Source organism: Trachymyrmex septentrionalis, unplaced genomic scaffold (genome assembly GCF_001594115.1).
Source record: "Trachymyrmex septentrionalis isolate Tsep2-gDNA-1 unplaced genomic scaffold, Tsep1.0 scaffold25, whole genome shotgun sequence".
Taxonomy (NCBI): Eukaryota; Metazoa; Arthropoda; class Insecta; order Hymenoptera; family Formicidae; genus Trachymyrmex; species Trachymyrmex septentrionalis.
Genome location: NW_017305408.1, coordinates 2,063,982 through 2,087,288, shown reverse-complemented (window position 1 = coordinate 2,087,288; position 23,307 = coordinate 2,063,982). Strand labels below are relative to the sequence as shown.

The 23,307-nt window shown below is 34.3% G+C and overlaps 4 protein-coding genes across 6 annotated transcripts in view; all 4 read left to right on the top strand.

The window, feature by feature from the left end:
* The first annotated feature begins 577 nt into the window (after positions 1 to 577).
* LOC108748979 lies at positions 578 to 13,398 on the top strand. Of its 2 annotated transcripts, none has more exons than XM_018487441.1 (5): positions 578 to 1,416; positions 10,049 to 10,354; positions 10,535 to 10,874; positions 11,693 to 11,830; positions 12,543 to 13,398. In XM_018487441.1, the coding sequence occupies exons 2-5, from the start codon at positions 10,081 to 10,083 to the stop codon at positions 12,670 to 12,672; spliced, it is 882 nt and encodes a 293-aa protein (XP_018342943.1). In that variant the 5' UTR covers positions 578 to 1,416; positions 10,049 to 10,080; the 3' UTR covers positions 12,673 to 13,398. The 2 variants fall into 2 exon arrangements, with proteins under 2 accessions (XP_018342943.1, XP_018342942.1); XM_018487440.1 differs by having other exon boundaries at positions 579 to 1,416; positions 10,063 to 10,354.
* Positions 13,399 to 16,543: 3,145 nt separating this feature from the next.
* Positions 16,544 to 19,987, top strand: LOC108748978 (E3 ubiquitin-protein ligase RNF34). 2 transcript variants are annotated; one of them, XM_018487439.1, is made up of 7 exons: positions 16,544 to 16,731; positions 16,807 to 16,885; positions 17,266 to 17,458; positions 17,587 to 17,698; positions 18,005 to 18,380; positions 18,454 to 18,634; positions 19,445 to 19,987. In XM_018487439.1, exons 1-7 carry the CDS (start codon positions 16,718 to 16,720, stop codon positions 19,618 to 19,620), a joined length of 1,131 nt encoding a protein of 376 aa, XP_018342941.1. In that variant the 5' UTR covers positions 16,544 to 16,717; the 3' UTR covers positions 19,621 to 19,987. The 2 variants fall into 2 exon arrangements, with proteins under 2 accessions (XP_018342941.1, XP_018342940.1); XM_018487438.1 differs by having other exon boundaries at positions 16,544 to 16,885.
* A 377-nt stretch (positions 19,988 to 20,364) lies between these two features.
* LOC108748977 (putative protein MSS51 homolog, mitochondrial) lies at positions 20,365 to 22,401 on the top strand. Its single transcript, XM_018487436.1, has one exon. The coding sequence runs from the start codon at positions 20,933 to 20,935 to the stop codon at positions 22,193 to 22,195; it is 1,263 nt and encodes a 420-aa protein (XP_018342938.1). The 5' UTR covers positions 20,365 to 20,932; the 3' UTR covers positions 22,196 to 22,401.
* A 577-nt stretch (positions 22,402 to 22,978) lies between these two features.
* LOC108749002 (vacuolar protein-sorting-associated protein 25) overlaps positions 22,979 to 23,307 on the top strand; it is a 1,814-nt gene continuing 1,485 nt past the window's right edge. Inside the window, exon 1 of the mRNA XM_018487482.1 lies at positions 22,979 to 23,106. Within this exon, the coding sequence (XP_018342984.1) occupies positions 23,057 to 23,106 (50 nt within the window). The 5' untranslated portion in view covers positions 22,979 to 23,056. The remainder of the gene's footprint in view (positions 23,107 to 23,307) is intronic.

The window sequence follows — 23,307 nt, the reverse complement described above, 5'->3', positions numbered from 1 at the left end:
TGCAAAATATAATAGGTCTGTTTTTTTATTCCTGCATTAAAGACTGCACTAAAACTTTCTTTCTCGCTTTCGCCAAACATCAAACATATACCTATCTAAGGTCTAAAGGTGTACGCTAGTTCAGCCACAAAAGAAAAAGGTTCAATTGTTCGCCAGGGTGACAGGCAAACAATTGAAAAAATCGGAGCAGTCAGAGTCTGAAGTTCCCAATATCCTGTGACTCTTGTTTCCCCCTCGACCGAAAATTGGATGAGGTGTATTCTTGAATGGCGACGCGCTGCCCCACCGCACGAAATGATCAACGGGGGGGCTCGGCGAGGAGGGTGAATCCCAGCGTGTAATTCGAGGAGGGAGAGACGCGTAGTCTCGTGCCAGAGATCGACGATGAAGGACGCACGTACGATCAGTCTGAAAGTCAGCGAGCCACTGATCATTCTCGACTAACTCTCGGCGGGAGCACGGGACCGAATCCAGCACGCGTCATCAATCATTTGACCAATTATCGATACTCGCGAGCGGCAGCGATCGATAATCGATTAAGGACCCGCCTCTAAATCAACAGCTGCGCCCAGCGACACCGATTGCTTTAAATTTCCAAGAATTCGATCGATCGTATTTCATTGAAAAGAAATTCCGTTGAACCTAATAGAAGCGTAGGAGGCACGAGGCACACGGATAGAATCTTTAAATGGTGACACGGGGTGTCTCTCCGAGGGTGAAATACTAAATTCAAACTCACTCGCGCACGATTTAATTCGCGGCAAAAATCATAACGGCCAAAAATTGCAGAACGCTCCACGGACGTCGCACACGGGCGGAGTGTTCGACGGGAATATCGGGCTCTTCAGCCGACATCCCCGCTGCCAAGAACGCGAGGATACCGTCGTTCCACCAGTGCCGCCGAGATGAAGAAGCGTCGCGGATAAGGCTTCGACGGGCAATTTGCGATGATAGAACGCGTGCCGCGGTCAGGAGGAGCGTGTGCGCCGATATCCGCTCGGCCGTTCTCCGGATAGCGAGATAGGAAACGGGCGTTCGTTAACGACGCGCAGAGAACTGGATCGCCCCAGCTCGCCTCCTTCTCGCCGTCGTTCCATTTTTCACGGCCGACAATGCGCGCCGGATAAGGTGTCCGTGTTCGCGCGTGTACGCGCGTGTACGCGCGTGTGTACTCTTCTTTCTTTCTTTCTTTCTTCACGCCCGAAACGAACCGGGCGGGGCAGAGGGAGGTGTGCCCGTGTAAATTAAGTTATTTCATCGACACGAATCACCGGCCATATACGAGGAAGCACATACTGCGGTGCGCCGCCGCCGCGGCTCTCTTTAATCAGCTTTGTTAATCAGTGTGTGTCAAGATTACCCTACATATCGTCCCACCGGCGGATTCGTCCGCCAAGCATTGCAGCTGAATTAAAGGTAAGATATAGTACTCACGCGGTTAACGTTAGTTAAGTTAGCTTAGGTCGCGGCTACCTTCCCAGTCGACGCGAATTAAAAATAACATCTATTTTATATATAATTTCACACTCGAATGCCCGTTTCGATTAATGTAGTTATAATTTTAATTACGATATAATTAGCTCTTTTTCTAGGTGTAAGAAAATGTAAATTGGACTGGAATTTAATTTGCATTCGTGGAAACAGTATAAATATAAATATGATATAACACATGATATTACATAAGTTACATTGTCGAGCGTGAAATTTTAACGTAGATTTTGTGTTATTTTTAATTAGTGTCGACTGAGTTGATATTCGAATTAACATCTCGAGATTACAAATGTTTACCAGCAATGTATTTTTCTTCTCTAATTAAAAAAAATCTCTTTTATTTATTAAATATACATAAATCGCATGTTATCTAACATTATAAATTTTCATAACTTTATATAAAATATATATACTAAAATATATTATAATATACTATGGTGAATACACAAAATATATAAAAATTATTAAGTTATAATTCTTACATAGACTTTAACATCTTCAGAAAATATTTATAAAATTGTGCAAAAAGGGAAAAGAGATCATTATTTAGCCAAGTAGCTCCTAGCTAGTATATTGAAAGAAAAGAAATGTGCGAGACATGAATGAGCGAATTGTCTGTAATAAGGGTTAATCACTGAAATAAGAGTTATTGTTCTGCATCGAGATAGAAGTATTATTTGAACGTTTTTATTTTTATTCTCACGAAGCTGAACGAACACGTTCCTATAGCGCAATTCTTTTTATGTCAGCAACAAGTGGCCGCAGAAGTGCCTTTCTTCCCTTCCTCGGTGATGTTCAAGCTTAATCGAGCGTCAAAACCTCTTTCTTTCAACGTCGCCTGCCGGACTTCTTTCCCGGCGTCGCCACCGCCTCAGTTTTTTTCTCCGTATTGCCATTCAAAAAAGCGTTGCCGTGATGACGGACAGGTGGATCGCAGGACGAGCGCCGGTTTGCTGGAGTAAGCGAACGGGTTAATCTCCGTGGTTAAGCACGTGTAGTGAATACGCGAAGCTTATGATTACTGATCGACCAGTCCACATGGTTATACATGGTGGATGTGGCATAACGGTTGCGTGTGCATTTTCACAGTGCGCGGCGCATATTTTCTGAAACCGAGGCAACGCCAAAGACTTGATTTCACGCTACCACGTTGTCGACCGCGCACGTGGAAGAATGAACAACTGCACGCGGCATGATCTCTATTTATTTTTGATACCGCACGGATAGATGAAAATTACATTGCAGAGTAAGATCTGATGATTGAAATCTGATGACTGAATTAATTTAGATTAATTGAGATCGCGCTGCGATAGTGGATATTTATTAATCCTCCGGTGACTGACGATGGGTCTACATCCATTCAATTGTAGGATACAGCGGGGTAATTTGAATAATATTTCAAATATTTTAAACAATTTCTCGAAAAATAATAATTGTATCGTTACTTAAGATATGTAGCAGGAAATCACATGTTTAAGGAATATTTACCCAAAGGATAAAAAATTAATAATTAAATCTTAAGGCATAATGCCATTTCCGATTTCCTTCTACAATTTTAATGAAGCTCAATTTTGAGGGGCATTTTGGATATATCTTAAAGGATAATTTCGATAATATTAAAAATGAATATTAAAATTATAGCAAAAATCAAATTTTATATTAAAATACTTGAACTCATCCATAATTTGGCTCTGTTTACGTACTTTCTACGTAGATTTCATAAAAGCTTAAGAAAGTAGGATATATTTTTATAAACTGCAATAACAACCGAAATTTCTTTATCTTGCTTAATATAAAACTCTTCACAGACTTCCAAATACATAGATATCTTTTCAAACCTATATAAATATGTAGACTACAGTATCTTCTTTGCTACTAATCCTAAATATAAAATGGCGTCTCAATTTTTTTTTAAATTTTTGCAAACGCTTACTATTATCCAAATTTTCTCACTATTCAAATTACCCAGCTGTACCCTAAATATATTCGTTAAAAATATCAAACAATTCATTTGTCTTTGCTATAATGTTTATTATGTTAGCTGCAAAATTGTTCTTTTAAAATTCACTTAATATTAATTCTTTTTTATATGAATTATGTCATTTTATTCTTTGAATTAATTACAACCTTTTAATTAAACGGGTCTTTCAGATCTAGCATTAGTAAGACTCATTTTCATAGTCATTTAAACACTAAAGGTTAGTAAAAGATTCATCAATGAAATTTATTCATGAATTTCTTGGGAAACTTTAATCTTTAGATATATGTAATCATGGTCGGTTCATAATTCGTTTTTATTTTAATGTTTCAAGATGAGGTCCTCTGATTGGTTCATCATATCTTAAGACCGTACTTAAGACAATTTTAAATATAAGAATCGACACTATAAATACTGGTATACATATTACAAAAATGGCCCTAACTGTGTTACAGATTTTAGCGTTAGTTCCGAAGGATTAAAATCATAAAATGTTTTTCATTAATTCTCTAAGCAAAATTAACAGAAAATTAGTGTGTCAATAAACACATGAGTGAAATGATATATCGTTTCACTTAGAAAAGACGTATCGATAAAATCAGAAGGTCTTGCATAGATCTATCCTGTAATTAATCGTAAAATAAAATAATTAAGCTGTTAGCGCCTAGACCTCCTCGACATCGAGTACAACATTTACTTTATTCCACTCTCGACCTCCTCGTTTGAATGTATATATCAGAGACTCGTATTATAAAGTCAAGATCGCGACCTCGCGTGCCGCGTCGCGGCGATTCGCGAATCTCTGAAAATCCGGATTTTTCCTAAGTTTACTCGTCTGATTGGGACTCACTCGACTGGTTCCGAGTCTCGAACTCAGACCTGGATATAAATCAGTTCCTGTCGGTGCTCCATTCGGGCCGGTTCCTTCACCGATCGTCCTCGTCTTATCGTCATGCATGGAGATGCCGACATCGATCCGCTATCGACTTTTCTGTCGAAAGAAATTTCCAAATTAATAACTAGAATTAACACTACTAACGTTTCTTACTCATTAAAAAGAAAATAAATTAGTATGAAAATAAAAAAGTGGTAAAAAACCAAATAGTTCATCACTTTAATATGAAGGCCATAATTACTAAAAATTTCGGAATCCTATTGTACAAGAAATACAATAATTTCTTAGTAAACTCTAAAAAAAAAAATTCTTTCCGTGTTCGGATCACCACATTCGCTTTCACACGAATGCGCAATGAATGCATATTCAAATAATATGCGTCAAATAATATGGATCATATGATTATTACCCCGTACGTGTATTAATACACGTTACACATTAATTATAACGAGCGTTGCGTCTCGCAATCATAAATTTCCAGACTAATGATTTTCTAATATTTTATTATTAATAATTAAATTTATCTTTGATTCTCGATAAATTAACAAAATTTAATTTAATTTAATAACATTTTAAAATTCATTTTCTTCACAAAATCACAGAGAATAAATTTCTATCGAGATATAAACGCCATATAAATTTTTCAAATTCTACTCCACCTGATTTATATCCTTTCCTTATATCGATACTCGAAAAAAAGATTATCATTGCCGAGATCTGATATGATAAGGTTGTATCGGTAGGCTATCCTGATTAAAGTCCTGTTAATTTTCTTAACATATCCTTTACTATTACGCAGCAATACGTTCTTTTTCTACAATATTACATTCTATAATAATTACTACTGTACGACGTAATTGCCCGCACATTGCAAAACAACCGCACGTGTCGTTTACACTTAAAGAGTAGCTGATTACGACCGTGCAGTAATTACTCTCCGACACACGTGGCTACGCACCGTAAATTAATTCTGCGGACGGCGTAATGCCACGCACACAGCACTATATAGTCGCGATTAAGACGTCCGATCGTGAAACACGGAGGTCAGTCAAATTATAAATTATCTCTATTCACTGGCGAATCCTCCAGGAGGGGAGGAGGAGGTCCATGATTCCCCCTTGGAGTAGTTTTTTTTATATACTTATGTAATATACTTATGTTATATATTTTTTTTATTTCCTACATTTTTGTTATATACATTTATGTTATGTATATTTTCATATTTTTGAAATGCTTAAGTCATTTTTTATTCCAAAAATATTTTTTTAATTTGAGAAACTCCTATAGATATAAAAAATACATACATTCGATTATATTATTCTTTTTTTCATACTAATATAATTTTAAATAAAACGATTTAAGAATTATACATTTAAATAATACATATTCAACGTAATGCCGCTAATAAATTTAAATTGTACTATCTTTTCTGAATCCGCCAATGCCTCGATTATGATTATCAACGATGCGAGGACACCCGGAACATCGTGTTCAACAAACCAAACGCCGTTCTTTCACGTCATTGCGTTTTGGGATAACTACTCCTTCCGCATCTCTCTTCTCCTTTCCTTTTTTTTTTTTTTTTTTGCCTCGCGAAAGTCATCGGGAGCGCGATTCTTTAAAGTGCATTATAACGATACTATACCGTTAAGTGCGAGTATAGAAGGCACTAGGTCAGGAATTTGCTGCATTTTGATGTGAAGGAACATAAAATGCTCATCTCTTGCATATAAGATCAGGTGCAGTGCGTCTCGGTTGCCACTGCGTTTGATGTGAAACTGTTACATATTACGTTTATCGTTGAAATCGGCTCGCTGCAATTCGACTATGAACCGATTTTAAATGTTAGACCTGAGAAAATTGATCCAGGGAAGAGCTTTTCGAATTAAATATGAAGGATAAATATTGATTTCGTTGAATATAAAATTAAGGAACATGCAATTATTGCGTAATAGAATTTATTATATCCAATGTATATCTTTCAGAAATACCCTCCATGTTTTACAATAATATAAAAATTCGGTATGAGAAGAATTGACAAAAAAGACGATAAAATCAATATTCAATTATTGCGTAATACACTGAAAAAAAAATCCTGGTTGAAAATGGACAAACCAGAAAATTCTGATCATATCAATCAGAATTCTAGTTATTTCAATCATAATATAAATTATAATTTTACCTAAGATAATCACGTTAATTGGAATTGCGATTATTGGAATTCTGATTAAAAATGGACAAATCAGAATACCAATTAAATGCAGCTATAGATTCCATTTCCAGTGTAGCGATAAAACTTCCTGTAATGCGTATCTTTTAGAAAGATAATTCTTATTGTAAAACATCAAGGATCGATAATAAGGACTCGCACGAACATTTCCCCAACCAATTATCAACTTCTCGATTCCATATCATCAGTACTTGGGGGATCGGCTAATATTATTATCGAATCCTGTTGCAACACCCCGGAAAAGAGTTACAACCGATCGCGAATACGGTGTCGCTTCTCGGACTGTCTGCAGGAACCAGATCTTAAAATTGACCCGGTTTTTTACGAGCAATGTAGTTAACGGTGCCTCGTCAAAAGCACGCAGCCGATATCAGGTACCGGTATCTGATTACCCGGGTGGTTTCATTTAAGACACGTCGTCCGATCAGCCGACACGGCGCACATATCGAAATATGGGGGTCAATCGTATTTCGTATTTCGTATTCCGCACGATACGCTTAGCGATTGGCCCAACTTCTCTTCCGTTCGCCAAACTTTAACTCTCGCCATCGCGCATCGGATTATATTCAACAATGTGGGCCAGCTAATCTAGATCGAGTCGATGTTTCTTGCGTTTCCGCTGATTTAGCGAGAACGATAATAAAAATGCATGAATACACAGAAACGTTATTCTTCTATCTCTTCTTTGTTTTAGGGTGGATGATTAATTAAACACTTAAATTTATAACGTGAAATTATATTCAATTCAAGTTACTTTTAATCATTTCTTTTATAGGTCCTGCCATTCCTATATTCATTAAAATTTGTCCAGTGAACAATTTTATTCATAATGATTTAAGTTTTATAAAAGGATGAATATGAGTTATAAAACTATTATTAGAATTCATTGTAACAATGAATATGTATATTGACACAATTAAACGTTATCCTAATGTTTCTCCTTAAACATTTTTTTAAATACATATAATGAATTCGATTATTGATTTAATGTACAGACTTTATTAATTAATGAAATAATACGTTAATATGATAAATGCATTTTATCACTTCTATAAAATTTAAGATACACATCTAATGAACAAATTTATTGAATCTATGAACACGCTTAAGTCTATTCTACAATGTGCTCTTTGTTTATTGTTTTCTTATCTTTTGCTTTTTCCTCCTTTCCTCCTTTGTTTTATCGACAATTGTATTTCTTGCTACGCGTTTCTTGTTTCTTCCGGAATTCGTTAACTTTTACCTTGGGCGGCATGGAACAAAAAAATGAATGAGACAAAACCGGATAAAAGACAAGACGTGAAAAAAACAGCAAAAAGCAAGAAATAGAAAACAAAAAGCACATTGTGCTTTTGAATAATCATAACGTTCCCCATTAAAACATCTTTTTAAATACATATAACGAATTCGAATATTGATCCAATGCACAGACTTTATTAACTAATGAAACAATGCGTTAATGCGTGCATTTTATCATCGCTATAAAACCATTGCTCTTTCAACAGTGAACATGCAAAAACTGAGACAAGTTTTTGGTATTTCATATTATTACAATTATAGTCAGATACTTACATTACTATTAATAATAATTACATGTACTCTCTAAATTCTTTGAAGTAGAATCTCACTCTAAAAAGTGAAAATTGAGCTAGTCTTAAAAAAGAATGGCTTCAATTTCCACTCTTTAAGAATGAAATTTCATTCTTCAGTGTGATATTCACTCTAAAAAAAGGTTTAGAGAATATAGTTTCGAATATGTGCATATCAGAGAGAGGGAGAGGGAGAGAGAGAGAAAAGGATATCAAATATATATCGGGATCTGCGAGAGCAACATCTCTTACTTCATAAGAAAAGAAACGAACGCGATGCAATGATATACGCGGACAGTATACGGGCAAACACGCGTACGACTTGCATTTTTCTAGGGCACACACCTGATTCCCCTTAATCATGTTGTTTTGCAGTTTATATACTGTTACATACCGGGGGCGGGGGGGGGGGCCGATAGGGAGGCCGGTCGGATGGCCAAAGCCTAATAAATCTCGACACACACACGTAACGTCCCGGTAACCGTAATGACCGGTAAGACGACGGCGACGACGTGCCATCGAGTTGTTGTCACGACGTAAAGGAAAGAAGAAATGCGACACGAGGCTCGCGATAACAATCGACATACGTACCACGATGCGTCCGTCGTGCAATTAAAGTAGTATGGGGGCTGAACCTCATCACCGTGTGTGTGTGTGTGTGTGTGTGCGCTTAATATTCTCGAGTGCCGACCACGTAATAGAAACGTAATAGTACGAATAATGAAGGGAAAATCCCGCGAGCGCGGGAATTTTCCCCGAATTCTATTCCCTCGGATTTCCAAGCCTCGGGCTTCCCGAAGACACTCCGACTTGATTAATTTACGACGCGCCTCGACAAATAATTCTTCGATGCGAATTTTCAGCAACCTGCGACGTGATAAATGAACATTTAGCGTTATTGCGCGACGAGACGGAGCACAGTTATCTCCCTAAGAGACGGTCTCTATCCTCCTTATCCACAAATTAAATTTCTAATTGATCGAATTGGACAGCGCGAGGCGCGCTACCCGTCCCGAATATCAATCAGAAGGAAATTCCCTCGCGCGTGCCTCGTCCGTTCTTGCGCGAACAAGGATGTAAGTCACTGACGATGGCGGCGACAACAAGGTAGACGACAAAATCCATCGGCGATACCTGTCGCAGAAAAGTTTTTCCTTGACACCCGACTTGAAGTGAACACACCGCAGGTACCGTAAGTCTCGTGACTGCGATACGTAGCACAGGCATGTATCCCGTCGTGGGATATTTATCGTAAATAATTTCACGAGGTCTGTCGTCCTACTTGAAGTACCGCTGGGCCATCGAGAGATATGAGAATTATTACACGCCACTTTGCAAGTTTCATTCGCAAATAAAACGATTAATTTGATCTACGGCCCACAGTCGATGCCGCCTCTTGGTATTTATTTAGCCGAGTATTTAGCTCCCCTTTGACGGTGAATCTATTCGCTTCTCCGAGAGATGCACGCGGGAGTAACAAATTGTTTTTTTTTTGCAAGAATTTTCATAATATATTTTTTCGCTTTTGACATCATCAATGTCAAGATCCACAGTGAATAGCTAGAACCTGAAATCAAAATAAAAGCTAATCTATTATATACACTGTAAAAAGAAATGTGTTTTATTCTTGTCCCCATTTTTTTAAACACTTCAAGATATTTCAGTTTTCAACTTTTTCAAATAGACAAAACTTAAGTAATTTACTCTTTAAGTGTTTAAAAAATTAGGAGACAAGATTAAAACATTTTAATATCTTAAAATTAAACACTCCTTTTTTCAGTGTATTGAAAAAAGAATCTAAAAATAGACTTAATATTATATTGGTAGAAATAGAATTGATGTGACAGTACATACATTCCTAATAGGTATCTCGTTACGACAACTCGAACAGCGCAGAATGTCTCAAAGAGGATGTCTTCTGCTGCTGCTGCTCGGTCTGGCCGTGCTGAGAGAGTCATCATCTACATTTAGCGATACCGTTCACGAAGGCGAATCTTCTCGCCAGACACCGCATCATAGGCAGAAGAGGGTCTTATGGTTCACGAATGATGGACGGATCGCATTGCCACCTGGCACCGTCATGACGATCACGCCAACATTGGCGTTGCCCTTCGTTCGCCATCCTCCTTACGGCTTCCTCAGCAATATGACCATCAGCCTGCCATTCACGAGTAAGTCCATCCGCCACGTGGATGAGCCAGCAAACAAGCTGAAGTTATTTGTCATTTTACATTGAAGACGTCAAAATGATGATAAATAACATGAACTTGTTTGCTGGAGAGTCATGTGATTAACCTAAAGAAAATTGTGATGCTAGAATTACGCGATGCTATTAATTATGTTTTTCCCAGTCGATTTTGACAAGCTGGGCCTGACGGATAACGAAAACCCGTACGGCGCTCTGCCGCCGAGTTTCGACAGGAAGCTGAAGAGCCGGCAGGCCGGCATGATGATGGCTGACTTCATCGCAGCATTTATCAAGCGTAGATTACACAAGCGAGACATAACAGATGTGCCAAAAAATGCGTTCCACGGCGGCGAGCGAGCTCTACTCTATGTCACTGCCGAGGATATGCTGTCCACGCTGGGAATGAACGGGAAGGCATGCCTATTGAGAGCGATTTGCGAAGTCCAGGGACATCATCTGAATAACTTCGGGCTTATCGGCGAGATGCTGAAGTTGTTCTTTACGTAAGTAGTCTGGTTCGTAAAACTGCAATAAGGAGCTTCTCTGAAGAGTAGAGTGGAGTATACTGTAAAAAGAAATATGTTTTATTCTTGTCCTCATTTTTTAAATACCCAAAGATGTTTTGTTTATTGAAAACTATGTTTTGTCTGTTTAAAACTAAAACATCTTCAAGTGTTTAAAAAATAGAAACAAGAATAAAACATTTTAATATTTTAAAGTTAAACACTTCTTTTTTTTAGTGTAGTTCCGGGTAATTCTGTTTCATAAGTCCGCAAACACAATTGAGTAGTAAGTCTCAAATCTTAAGATCTATTTATTAATATCAAATTTTTGCTACAGCATATTTTGGTCTTGCTTGTTCTGCTGTCTATCGTGAATGCCTTCATTACGCACAGGCCTCCGAAAGACGTGCTGTAGCGCTGCCAGTTTGTTTATCAAGAATAATTATTACACATAATAAATTGTACACTAAAAAATAAGAGTAACAAATAGATATAAAAAGATTTTTTTGTATTATATGTAGCTTTTTAGTAATCAAGTCCTAAAATAAGGTATGATTTTGAGGTCTCAGGGTGAAATGTTACTCTATTGTGTTTGGTAAAGTCTATTCTAAAACTTTTAAAGTGAATTATTGTCATTCTGAAGAATGAAATGTTTTACTAAAAATAATTCAAAATTTTCTTTATTTTTTTCAAGACAATTTTTACTATTTAGAATGTAAGATTTTACACCAAATAATTTAGAGAGTAAATAGTCATAATAAGCACATTTTAGTCACATAAAATAATGTTGAATTTAATCCAGGCATTTTGTTTTTTAGCGCTAGCCGATCGCCGTTTGCAAACCTCCTCAAGGAATACGTCGAGGCAGAAAACCGTGGGAAATTTCACGGCGAGTGCTGGCCCTACTTCAAGGACTGTCCAAAATCCTTATTCCTGCCATCCAACAACAAGTATCAGTTAGTAATATAATTCTTGATATTATACAATCATCTAGAACTCTTCGATTAGATCTAAAAAACTCTGAAAAATTCCCAGAATTTTATTTGATGTAGCTCATAGGAATGAGAAAGAGAATTTAAATAATTAGATTAATCTTCACTTTAATTAAAGTGTTTCTCGAACATTCAGAGAAAGGTTTTTTCGATTCAAATAAATAAATTCTTTGCTACGCGGTTAAAGAAAACATTTCTTTGATTTGAACGTTATTTCCTTAATTTAAATATCACTTTTTAAAATTAAATAAATTTTTTTATTTGCTTTCAAAAAATGATGTTCAAATCAAAGAAATGACAATATTAAGAAACTTTATTTTAGACTATATACGATAATATGTGAGAGAACACAATCAATACTAGAAATTAAAGGCCTATAATGATCGAAGCTGGATCTTTTAATATTTAAAATAATTCAATCTTCAATTACTATATATGTACTTGAATATCATATTTATAAAAGAAATGACGTTCAGAGAGAGATCAAAGAAATAAAAATTTTCTTTAACTGTATAGCAAAGAAATTTTTTTTTTAATTTTTGAAAGAAACCTTTCTTTGGGTAAGAAGCTATATTTTTTTCTAATTTCTTCTTGCTCTTAATTTTTATTATATTGAAATAGTGACGTGTATCTCAATATACATATACGAGTAAAAAACTGTAACTATGTTCTTCAGGAAAGATTCGTTGCACGACGAGGAGAATGAGGAAGACGAACATTGGAATCAAATCTCCAACGATCTCGACGAAGAGCCCCTCACAAGGATATCAGGGCAGAACACAAAGGACACTGTACATCCCATGTAGTTTTAATCATTGTATGTAATTGTACATACAATTATAATTGTCTTCGATGGTCCGCACACGGCCCTTTTTCCTCCGACCAGATTCTCTAACAAATTAAGTTGAAGTAAAGTTAGAACTCTGTCTTGAAGAGTGAAAGAGAGTCGACTTGTCTTCGTTATTGAAGTTAATTGCATCTTCGTTCAGTTCGTAGTTGTCTAAACTCATTGCGTCAAGAAAAAATACTGTTTAATTACAATATAAATCCGAAATGACAATTATTGCTAATTAACGCGCTGTAAATATCTTTCGAGACGTAAAAAAAAATTGATTTTTGTAAAGGGAACCTGCTAAACAGATAATAGGGCGGGCTGTGTGGGATTACCATTATCGTGATAACGTGATAAATTGAATTTATATACTGTCCGAATACGAGAAAATGTAAAATGTTTTGGCTAGTCGTCGGCATTGTAAAATGTATGACGCTCGTTGTAAATATATAACGAACGTTGTTTTAAGTATTTCGTTGTTTTGTATATGCAGCGTGAGAATACTTTGATCTAGCCATATAACTGCATGTATATACGATACGACTGTTTGAATCACGAAGAGAGGCACGGACAAACAGTAAAGTATTGATTTGTGTGATCATATAGGAATGAGTAAATTTGAATAAGTATTTCTTCTTGCACACGTATAATTTATTAATTTATTTTCTTATGTTAATATTTATATAAATATATTTTATAATTCAAGCGAACTATTGACATGTACATATAAATGAATTTTTGTTAGAGTACTATATCGTTAGAAATGAATCTAATTTATTTTCTTTCACACGTAATGTGTTAAGTCTTAATATAATCTTGGTTAATATAATCTCGAAATTCTAAGGTTCTTTGTGAGATTTTGATTAACAGGTATGCAGACACTTTTGGGGATAATGTCCTATGTAATGTATACATAGCTAATGAGGCACTATCACAGCACGTACCGAATAATCAAGAATTCCGGAACGCGATACTTTGCTGCCATAATATAAATATAGTGATGTGTATCTTAATATTAATATCGGTACAAACTGCTTCATTGCCAAGTGTATAAAATAAACTATTTATAAAATATTGTCGCGCGAGCGAGTGTAAAATATAAATAATAATTACAATAAAATGTATTTTCTAGAAATGCTTTCCATACATTTCAACATGATTCTCTTCCATACAAAAATAATGTAATATATCCTAATAGACATCTAATAGGATATTTATTATACATGTTTTGTCAGGCGGTAAAATTGTAGATAATCCATGTTGGACTACCTACAGGGTAGAACTATCACAGTAGAATTCATGGGTATAATAATAGAATAAACCACGACGATGATCCTAAGAGGACATCTTATGAATATTTTGTGAGCAGTTGACAACAAACAGAACATTGATTAGAAGTGTTAGAACTACCTGTATATCTGTAAGACTTGTTAAGTTCTGTGAAGTGACTAAATTGACATGTTAAGTGTGCCGAGCCTATACTGTTCACTTTCCGTTTACCACACACAATGTCATCCAGATAACTGGAGAGACTTACGTGTTTGTATTTATATTCACCACTTATTACTTTAAATTCCTCAAGAAATACATCAAGCCAAAAGAAAGTTAAAATAACTTTATTTTGACGTCAAAATAATAATTTTTGGTTAGAAAATTTAACTGTTTATTGACGTTAAGAATAAAAATAAAGTCACTTTGATTTTTTGTTGACTTAGTGTATTCCTTGGGTTATTATTATGTTCCAAGTAAGCCGAGTCTATTGAAAATAAGGAAGAGGGTCCATAAGGGCCGATTTCGGCTCTTTCCAAATTTTGTCCAAACTCACGAAAATCTATATTTTGAGGTCAATTACATTCAATTCGAGTGATTCCAGCTTAAACGGAGCGATGAAGTTGCCATATATTTATTTGGAAATCAATATTTTGAATTTTAAATGTATTTTTATGTTTTATTCGTCATCTTCCGATTGATCTGTCTTCGGACTAAAAAGCTGCATCCATTTCATATTCTGAATCGTGCTTCAATATCCGGGCCATAATAATGAGATAAAAATAAATACACTGCTCGAAAAATCCACAAAAGAGAAGAGTAATTGACCTTAAAATATAGATTTTCGTAACAAAATTTGGAGAGGGCCGAAATCGGTCTTTATGGGCCCTCCTCCTTTTGTTAAATGCTTACTACAAATTTTAGTAACAAAAAGATACCTTTATTTGATGCAAATTCTGTTGTATTTATATAATATCTATAAAATCTGTAAAAGAAGAAATACAACAAAATTTACTGAGAACAAATTATCGATAAAAACGTATTGAGCTTATTTTTGTTAATCTAATAGCAAATTGAAGATAAGAATCAACCTTTGCTTGGTTTTTGTCGATAATTCACTCGTTATGTCAACAAGTTTTAAATTATCAACAAAATACATCAAACATAATCGATGCCAATTTAATAACATTTTTAAATTTATCGGCAATTTTTATGTAAACAAATCATTAACGTTTTGCGGACTAAAGGCACAAATATAATTATATATAAAATATAATATAAAACTATAATAAATAAAATATATAAAATTATTCCACTGAAATAAAAAAATAACTTATAAGTAACTTGTATATAAAGTAACTTTCCAATCGTTTCTAAATATTTTTTCTTCTTTTTGCAGCCGTTATTATTTAGAAATAAATAAGAACAGACAATGGGTGCTTTTCATTTGATAACACAAGTCGACACAAATAAAGTCCTTTAGTATAAGAGTTAAGTAATCGAGTGATAATTTTTGATTGATTCCACCATATTCAGGGAATGAAGGTGATAGCATCGATAAGATAGCGGATACATTCAAGTTGACAAATGCTAGCGGCTAGCCCGCTCGCCGAGTAAATGAGCATATTCGATTGTTACTTATAGCACCGACAAGATACTATTAAAGACCGTCAATCCTGGGTAAATTTTCGGCGAATAAAAAGGGCCCCAAGGGCCCGGAGGTAATTGAAGAATGCTGACATTATCGACAATTGATTTAAATTTGCTATTATTAACATAAATATTTGGCTCATACATTATTAAATTCATGATTTTTTATTACATAAATATTCCATAAATAAATATGCATACTTGTAAAGCTATAATATCTTATATATTGCAGAAAAATTACAATTTTTTTTCTTCGCAGTTATCATCTCTGTTGATAATTCAGCTTTAACGATACCACTGAAATTACAATTTTAAAGAAAAATCGAGTATTATTGAGTTCTAAATGCATTAATACGTCGACTAAATTAATAAATCATAAAATTAGTATAATATTATCAGTTTTTTAACTCTTAATTACTTCAAAATTCACAAGGACGCGAACTCCCGTAAGGATATCGGTCTTTAATAGTATCTCGTCGGTACTTATAGATTCAATCAATCATATTCAATCGCACGGTAAGCGTGCCTAGCCGTTTTGAACTCGCCCACTATTAAAGTGCCTTTTCATGCTGACGCTGATTTTCAGCGTCAAAATAGACGTGATCAAAATTGATATTCGTCAATTTTGTATCACGTGACTTAGGACGTTATTCATATCCCGTTTTTACTTCAAGATCGTCTTAAGTAATGTCTTAAGACGCTAATACGGCTCTCTGATTGGTTACGTCACTTCTTAAGACTGTACTTAAGACGGTCTTGAATATAAGATCTGACTTAGCCTTATTTTGAAAAGCAAAAATGAGCGTCGAGTGTCGGCATGAAAAGGCACCTGTATTGTCATATGTAAATAAGATAGAAACACATTTTCTGCTGTACCGATTGGGCATCTTTGTTTTTTTTTTCCTTCATAGTCGGACTGGTCGGATTGTTCGGACTTTGGAGTAATCGGAGTAATTCGGACTGATTCGGACTTATACGAACTTATATCGTACTGAACCGATAACAATATCATACTATCGATCTGAAAGGATTACGCTCGTCCGGCTCGTTCTTCTTACATCACGATCGTCGGCGTTCACGTTACGCTGCTCCAGATTTTCATGCAGAATACAACGTACAGTACTTGTTATTCCCATTCGATTTCTCAACACAGTGATATCTCACGGCGCGCAAAACGAGAACGTTTCAGAAAACGAACGGGCGATAACGGGCGACCCGAGATGGCTTGCGAGGCCTGCAATGCAAAGTTCAACCTGTTTAAAAGAAAAGTGAGTGGACACCCTGATCGGGAACACCTGGCCCTTCTCCCTCGCTGAACGACCGGTTCCAAGGGCGATCCGACAATTCGACAAACCTTGACAAGTCTTGTTTGTCCGGACAATGAATTTGGGCCTTCAAATTGTCATGCAAATGTCACCGTAGAAGTGATGACACAGATTCACTGCGTACTAAATTATTTAGCAATTAACATTTGACCTTCTTCTGTTAAATAATCTAGAAATTTTTTTTATTAAGAACTCCACAGTAATCTGGTTCCAGGAATTTATTTGCCTGATATTTGATATCGTACTTTATCATAATTCGTGATTAGAAAATTTTGGTTTAATATTCGACATATATATGTTTATATTCCTTGTACAATTTTTAGAAACAATGCGTGGACTGCCTGAGGTATTTCTGTTCCGAATGTGTAATCAAACGGTTCGACAAGGTGTTCACCTGCGATAGTTGCGGTCTATTATCAATGAGGCCACTCATCAGAAATCAAATAAGACAGATACGTTCTAGGGACTTGCGTCAGTATCTTGTGGCAAAAAAAGTTTCTGTTAAGGGTTGTGTCGGTACGTGCATTAATATGTATAGTGCTGCCTGCCAACATGTCTCTCTCTGTAATAATACCTTCTTAATATCAATTTCATAAGAACTTGAAGAATTTTTTTTTTATAAAAAACTATACTTCAATTTTCAGAGAAAGAAGACTTGGTGCATTTACTAATGCTTTTTGCTAACGGAACTGATTCGAGCTTGACTTCTGACCACACTACAAGCTTCAGGACGCAAAATGTTGGGGAAGAACAACGGTACGTTTTACATTGCAGTGTATATAATTATTGGCAGTTTAGACTTAATGAAAAGAACAGGGAATAACAGCTTTCCTATCAATTATATCAAAATACATAATTTCTAATAGAATAAAATCTGTTATTTTCTATTCCTATTATCTGTGCTTTTCAATTGTGTATGATTAGACTTAACACTTGAATTTTTTGAGAGCCAAGTTTTTTGCCTAATATGAACTTTTTTTATTTTATTTTATTTTAATACAAAATTTATATAAATTATATATTCCTCTTTTAAAAATATTTTTTTAAGTAATATGACTTTAGTTCCAGAGTTGATCCTCCTTTAAATAGAATGGAAAATATGCCAAATGTTAGTACTGCAAATAATGAACCTGGTGCGAATGCGGCGGACGTGCAGGCATCGACAGAACCTGTAAGAAACGAGGATATTGAAATGGCAGAGGAAGCAAGTGAAAGTAGTCATAGTAGTCCAGTTATTAGTGTTCCACTTAGCAGTGATAGCGAATCACCCGAGGAGAGACCAACGAAAAATACTGACCTCTTAATAGAAGAAATATTTGGGAATGACAGCAGTTTAACTGGACCCAGTACTGCATCGCAGCCAGTAATCATCGAGCAGGAGGAAGTTCCCGAAACGTCGAATGAAAAAAAATCGGATATGGTCACAGAGATTCCCACGGTATATATGCTTGTAAACAACATTTATAAAATACTTGTATAGTATTTATATTGTATTTTATCTCTATTTGCAGTGGTCAGACAAGGTACAATTATCAGACATAAAAGAAGCGTCAGAATTAGAGTATCTAAGTATTAAACAATTAAAAAATTTGTTGAGTACAAATCGCGTAGATTATAAAGGCTGCATAGAGAGACCGGATTTATTGAACAAAGTGACCAGATTATGGCAGGAGTATAATCAGTCTAGAAAAGGTAAAATGTATTATATCATAACACAACCGGATAATATTTATATTCATATTAAATATAATGTTGTTGTTTAGACAGTAAAGAGATATTTATATAGGTATAAAGATTATTTAATATACAAAACAATCAAAAATTAGCGACCAAATAACGAGCAATATAAAAAGTGTTTTGTTAATATATTAATATAAATTTAACCTATCAATATAATTATCAATATATAACTTATAATATAAATGTTTCGATTACACAAAGCCTTTTTCAGTATAAATAAGTTAACATATTTCTTTCGCTTTACAATTATTTTAAATTAAAGAAGAATCCCATATCAATTATTGATGATAAATACTAGTGAACCATATCAGATCTTCAAAACATGTCTATATTAAAAATGCAAAACTAATTATTCGTTTAACGTTGAGAATTACATTTAGTACCATAATATAAGAATTTCTTCACAATTGATTTATATAATGGTGCAACAACAATTTCCTCAAAGGTTTTTATAAAAAATGTGTAACAACAATATTCGTTTAATTTTAACAATTACGATATATAACGTTATGTCTCTAGGAAGGCTCTCTGTAGAGTCGAAACGTTTATATTATAATTTATATATTGATAATTATATTGATAGGTAAAATTTATATTAATATATATAACAAAACTCTTTATATTGCTCGTTATTTGGTCGCTGATTTTTGAATTGTTTTGCATTGCAAACTTCGAGCGTTTATTTATATTCTTGTTTTGGTATTATTTAATATATTTTATTATGTTCTGTCATTTACTATAAATAAGTTATTAAAATTACAGATGTGGAACAACTCAGTCAGGAAGAATTGTGTAAAATCTGTTGGGATGCGCCGATTGAGTGTGTTATTTTGGAATGCGGTCATATGGCTTGTTGCATAAATTGTGGCAAACAAATGTCTGAATGTCCGATATGCAAACAATATGTTGTCCGTGTTGTACGATTTTTTAAAGCCTAAAAAATGCAACGATTGGATATAATTGCGACTGATAATTTTGTGCACCTGCCAGTTTTCATAGATCGCGTAATTGTACGACGTGTATATTATAAAGCAAAATTTATCTATGATAAAGAGTGAAATTGTAAAACGCCAAAATTTTGCTATAATTTGCAGTGCATTTCGATAAACAATAAGAACTAGTCCTGCATAAAAAGGCAAATTTTATGCTGTCTTGACTTTCAAGTCTAATTGTAAGTTGACTGGTCTTGTGGCATGTTTTGTCATTTTAATTACAGTTCAGAACTCTTCCTAGACAGAGAATAGTATTTAAAAAAAAAGAATAAATATCGTTATATATCACGTATTAATTATATTAATTCAATTAAACTACATATATGTATGTATACATATATACATATATATATGTGTGTTGCGTATGTACATATGAATGTATATCGCAAGGAATATTACTAGGGTGTAATACAAAGTTTTTATATTGTGGAGTTGTGTGTATATATATTTGTGCACATCTTATAACACTCCAATCTCCTGTGATGCTGGAAATTTTGTAAATTCTGTGTTGTACAGAATGTATGTTTTTTATGAAAATAAATAATATATAGATTCTAAATGCAGAGAATTAAAATAAACTAAAGTCTATGGAATTTTTTAAAGAATTTTAGTAGCAGTTTAAATTTAATTATATTTCTTCGACTCTTTGTACTAATGACGATAATTAAACTGTCGGTAATTGTGGTGTTTATATAGACATGAGGGGTCTGTTTGGGCTGTTTGCACTTTTTACACTCAACACATTCACTTATTCTCTCTCTTCACGAATATATATTTATTTCATTAAAAAAATGCAAATATTTTTGAGGATTTCAAGCAACGTGAACAGATCTATGAAGTGCTATGAGGTTTGTGTTGCTTAAAATTCCCAAAAATGTTTGTACTTAAAAAAGTATAGAAAAAAAGAGAGAACGAAGATGTTAGGTGCAAAAAGTGCAAGCACGCAAACAGACCGATGAAGTACAGATTTTCAACACAGTCAAAACAAACGCATCAATTCAGAGAATTAAAAGCGCGGGAAACAAAACGCATGCGCATCAATGTACAGCCTGCAAAACAACATTCTAACCAATTTCAAGCAAATTCCAAACTGTGTACAATGTTTATCTTTTAAATCAATGTTATTATAGTACTTTATAAACATTATCAAAAACAGGCTGAATTGTCTGGATGCAGGAATTAAAACGAGAAAAGATTATTTTGCATCAATACACACATACACAAAGGATAGCTTGGATATGATACAAGACTGATAATCATGGAATTAGAAACAAAAAATGAAATAATTGCTAATTATAATACGTTCTTCTATGCGACCATGTGTCACGTTTGCAAACGATTTGGCAACGGCGTCTGTTTGAAGAAATGTGGTGGCTGCAGAATGATCGCCTATTGTAATCGACAGCATCAGAAGCAGCATTGGTCGCAGCATAAATCTTTGTGTAAAGCCATACAAGACATACTGCGAGACTTCAAAATGGAAAATCACGGAACTTCAGAGGAGTGGGATGACCAGAAACTGAACTTGATTCTGCTTATATCATTCAAGCTTGGACGTCCTCTAGAAATGTACGAGAAAGAAATGTTCCTGTTTCCAAGGGAATGTACAGTCTGCCATGAACAGGATGGTCAGTTGTTGGAGGATTGCCAAAGCTGTGTATCTGTCAGCTTCTGTAAAGATCACAAAGATAGCATTAAACACAAAGACACTTGCGTTTCTCTGGAACTATGTCTTCATTCAAATTTATTGTTTATAAATGGAGAAGACAATACTTTGGACATGCATTACTTGCAGTACGTTTTTTACACTGATACATTTCGGAATATGAATGACTTTATAAACATTTATGGAAATATTCAGATTGAGTCGGAAATGTCATACAATATCTTAGCAGCTAGGCATTCACAATATCTCACACGACCCTTGACGTTGTTCCATGCCATGCAAATATTAGACTATGTACCACAACGCAAAGATCTAGTTATTCATGTTATAGCTGCAAATTATGTTGAAGAAACTACATTGATGACATGGGAAATCCTGCTGCATTTAATAAAGCCTATAATATCATTGGTAGTTATAATGATTGGGCCAGAATTAAAATATAAATCCAATCTATTACACATTTGTGATAACTGTATATTGCAAAAGAAGAAACTTTCATTGGAGTTTTACGATGTGTTATATGAGGATTACTTATGCAATTCATTATTCATAAAACCGGACTTGGTTGTGGGATTTAATGCAGGTATTCATGAACATATCTCCAATGGAGATACATGGACACCGTCCATACAGATGCTAGCGAAACAAAATTATCCATTAATCTTAACATGTTATATGCAAAAAGAATTAGAGGAAGAGATAGATAGAATAAACACTATCCTGGATAGAAAAGTAAATTATCTCTATAGTGGAAAGAATCCATTTGCTAGTTTAAGACCATTCAGAGTCCTTGGGCCTGAGCAAGTGTTTTATCAGAATCATTATTTAATTGTCTACAAGAGTCTTTGTTCGTAACTGATATGCATAATCAGAGGTAGGAACGTTAAAACAAATAACGCATTACTGTTACAGTTACTTTTTGGTAAAAATAACTCGTTACTGTTATTAATTACTTATTTTAAAAAGTAACGCGTTACTTCCCAATTTTGTGTCTAATATAAACAACCAATGCAAATTAAAAATTGCATTGAAGAAAATGTCAAGTGAAAGACTGTTACTAAATTCCAACCATTGACATCCCTTTATACATAGAAATCTAATAAAATACTACTAAAAGGCAAGGCCAATACTACTAATTAACTTAAATTATGTATTTTAAGTTTTAAAAACACTGTTCAGTGTCCATAATATTCCAAGTAATTAATTATTGTCTTTCAGTAATAAATAATAATTATAATAGCTAATATTAGAGATTTCTGTAAAGAATGAATATTATTATTATATATTATAATATATAATATATATAAAATGTATATATTATTATACTATTTTGATATATATTTATCAGTGACTCCGCAACAGATTCAGAATCTTCAGAATGTCTCGGTATTTATAATTTAAAAATCCTAGGGACCATTTTCACTATTTTTACTATATATTACGAATCAGTTGCACTGTATTAGTCAAGTTTTTAATAGATTATAAATATAGCAGGATATAAGCGAAGGTAGTAATATAAAATATAACACAACGGTTGCTATTTTTCATCAATTTTTGTAATAAAGACAAGATTTTTGATAATCAATCATTTGTGATAAATATATCAAGCGTTTTTTTAAATAAAAATCATTTTTTTCTTTCTCGACATTTCTAATTATAAGATCTCTGATATCTCACGCGTCTGACAGCTGTCTGCGTCAGTTGATAACCAAAGCAATGGCAGAGATCGAATGGCCCTGGCAATACAGTTTCCCGCCGTTTTTTACGTGAGTATTATCGCGAGAAATATGTATTCCAACGAAATTATTAATATTACTGATAATGGCATATATGTGCTAAATATTAACAAAATTCAATAGATGTTACTCGTAAAATGTCATTTGATAAGAGCTTGTATATCATAGGTTAGGAACGTAAATTATATACAAAACGCATATTTATGAATCTGGCAATAATACATTTGAAAA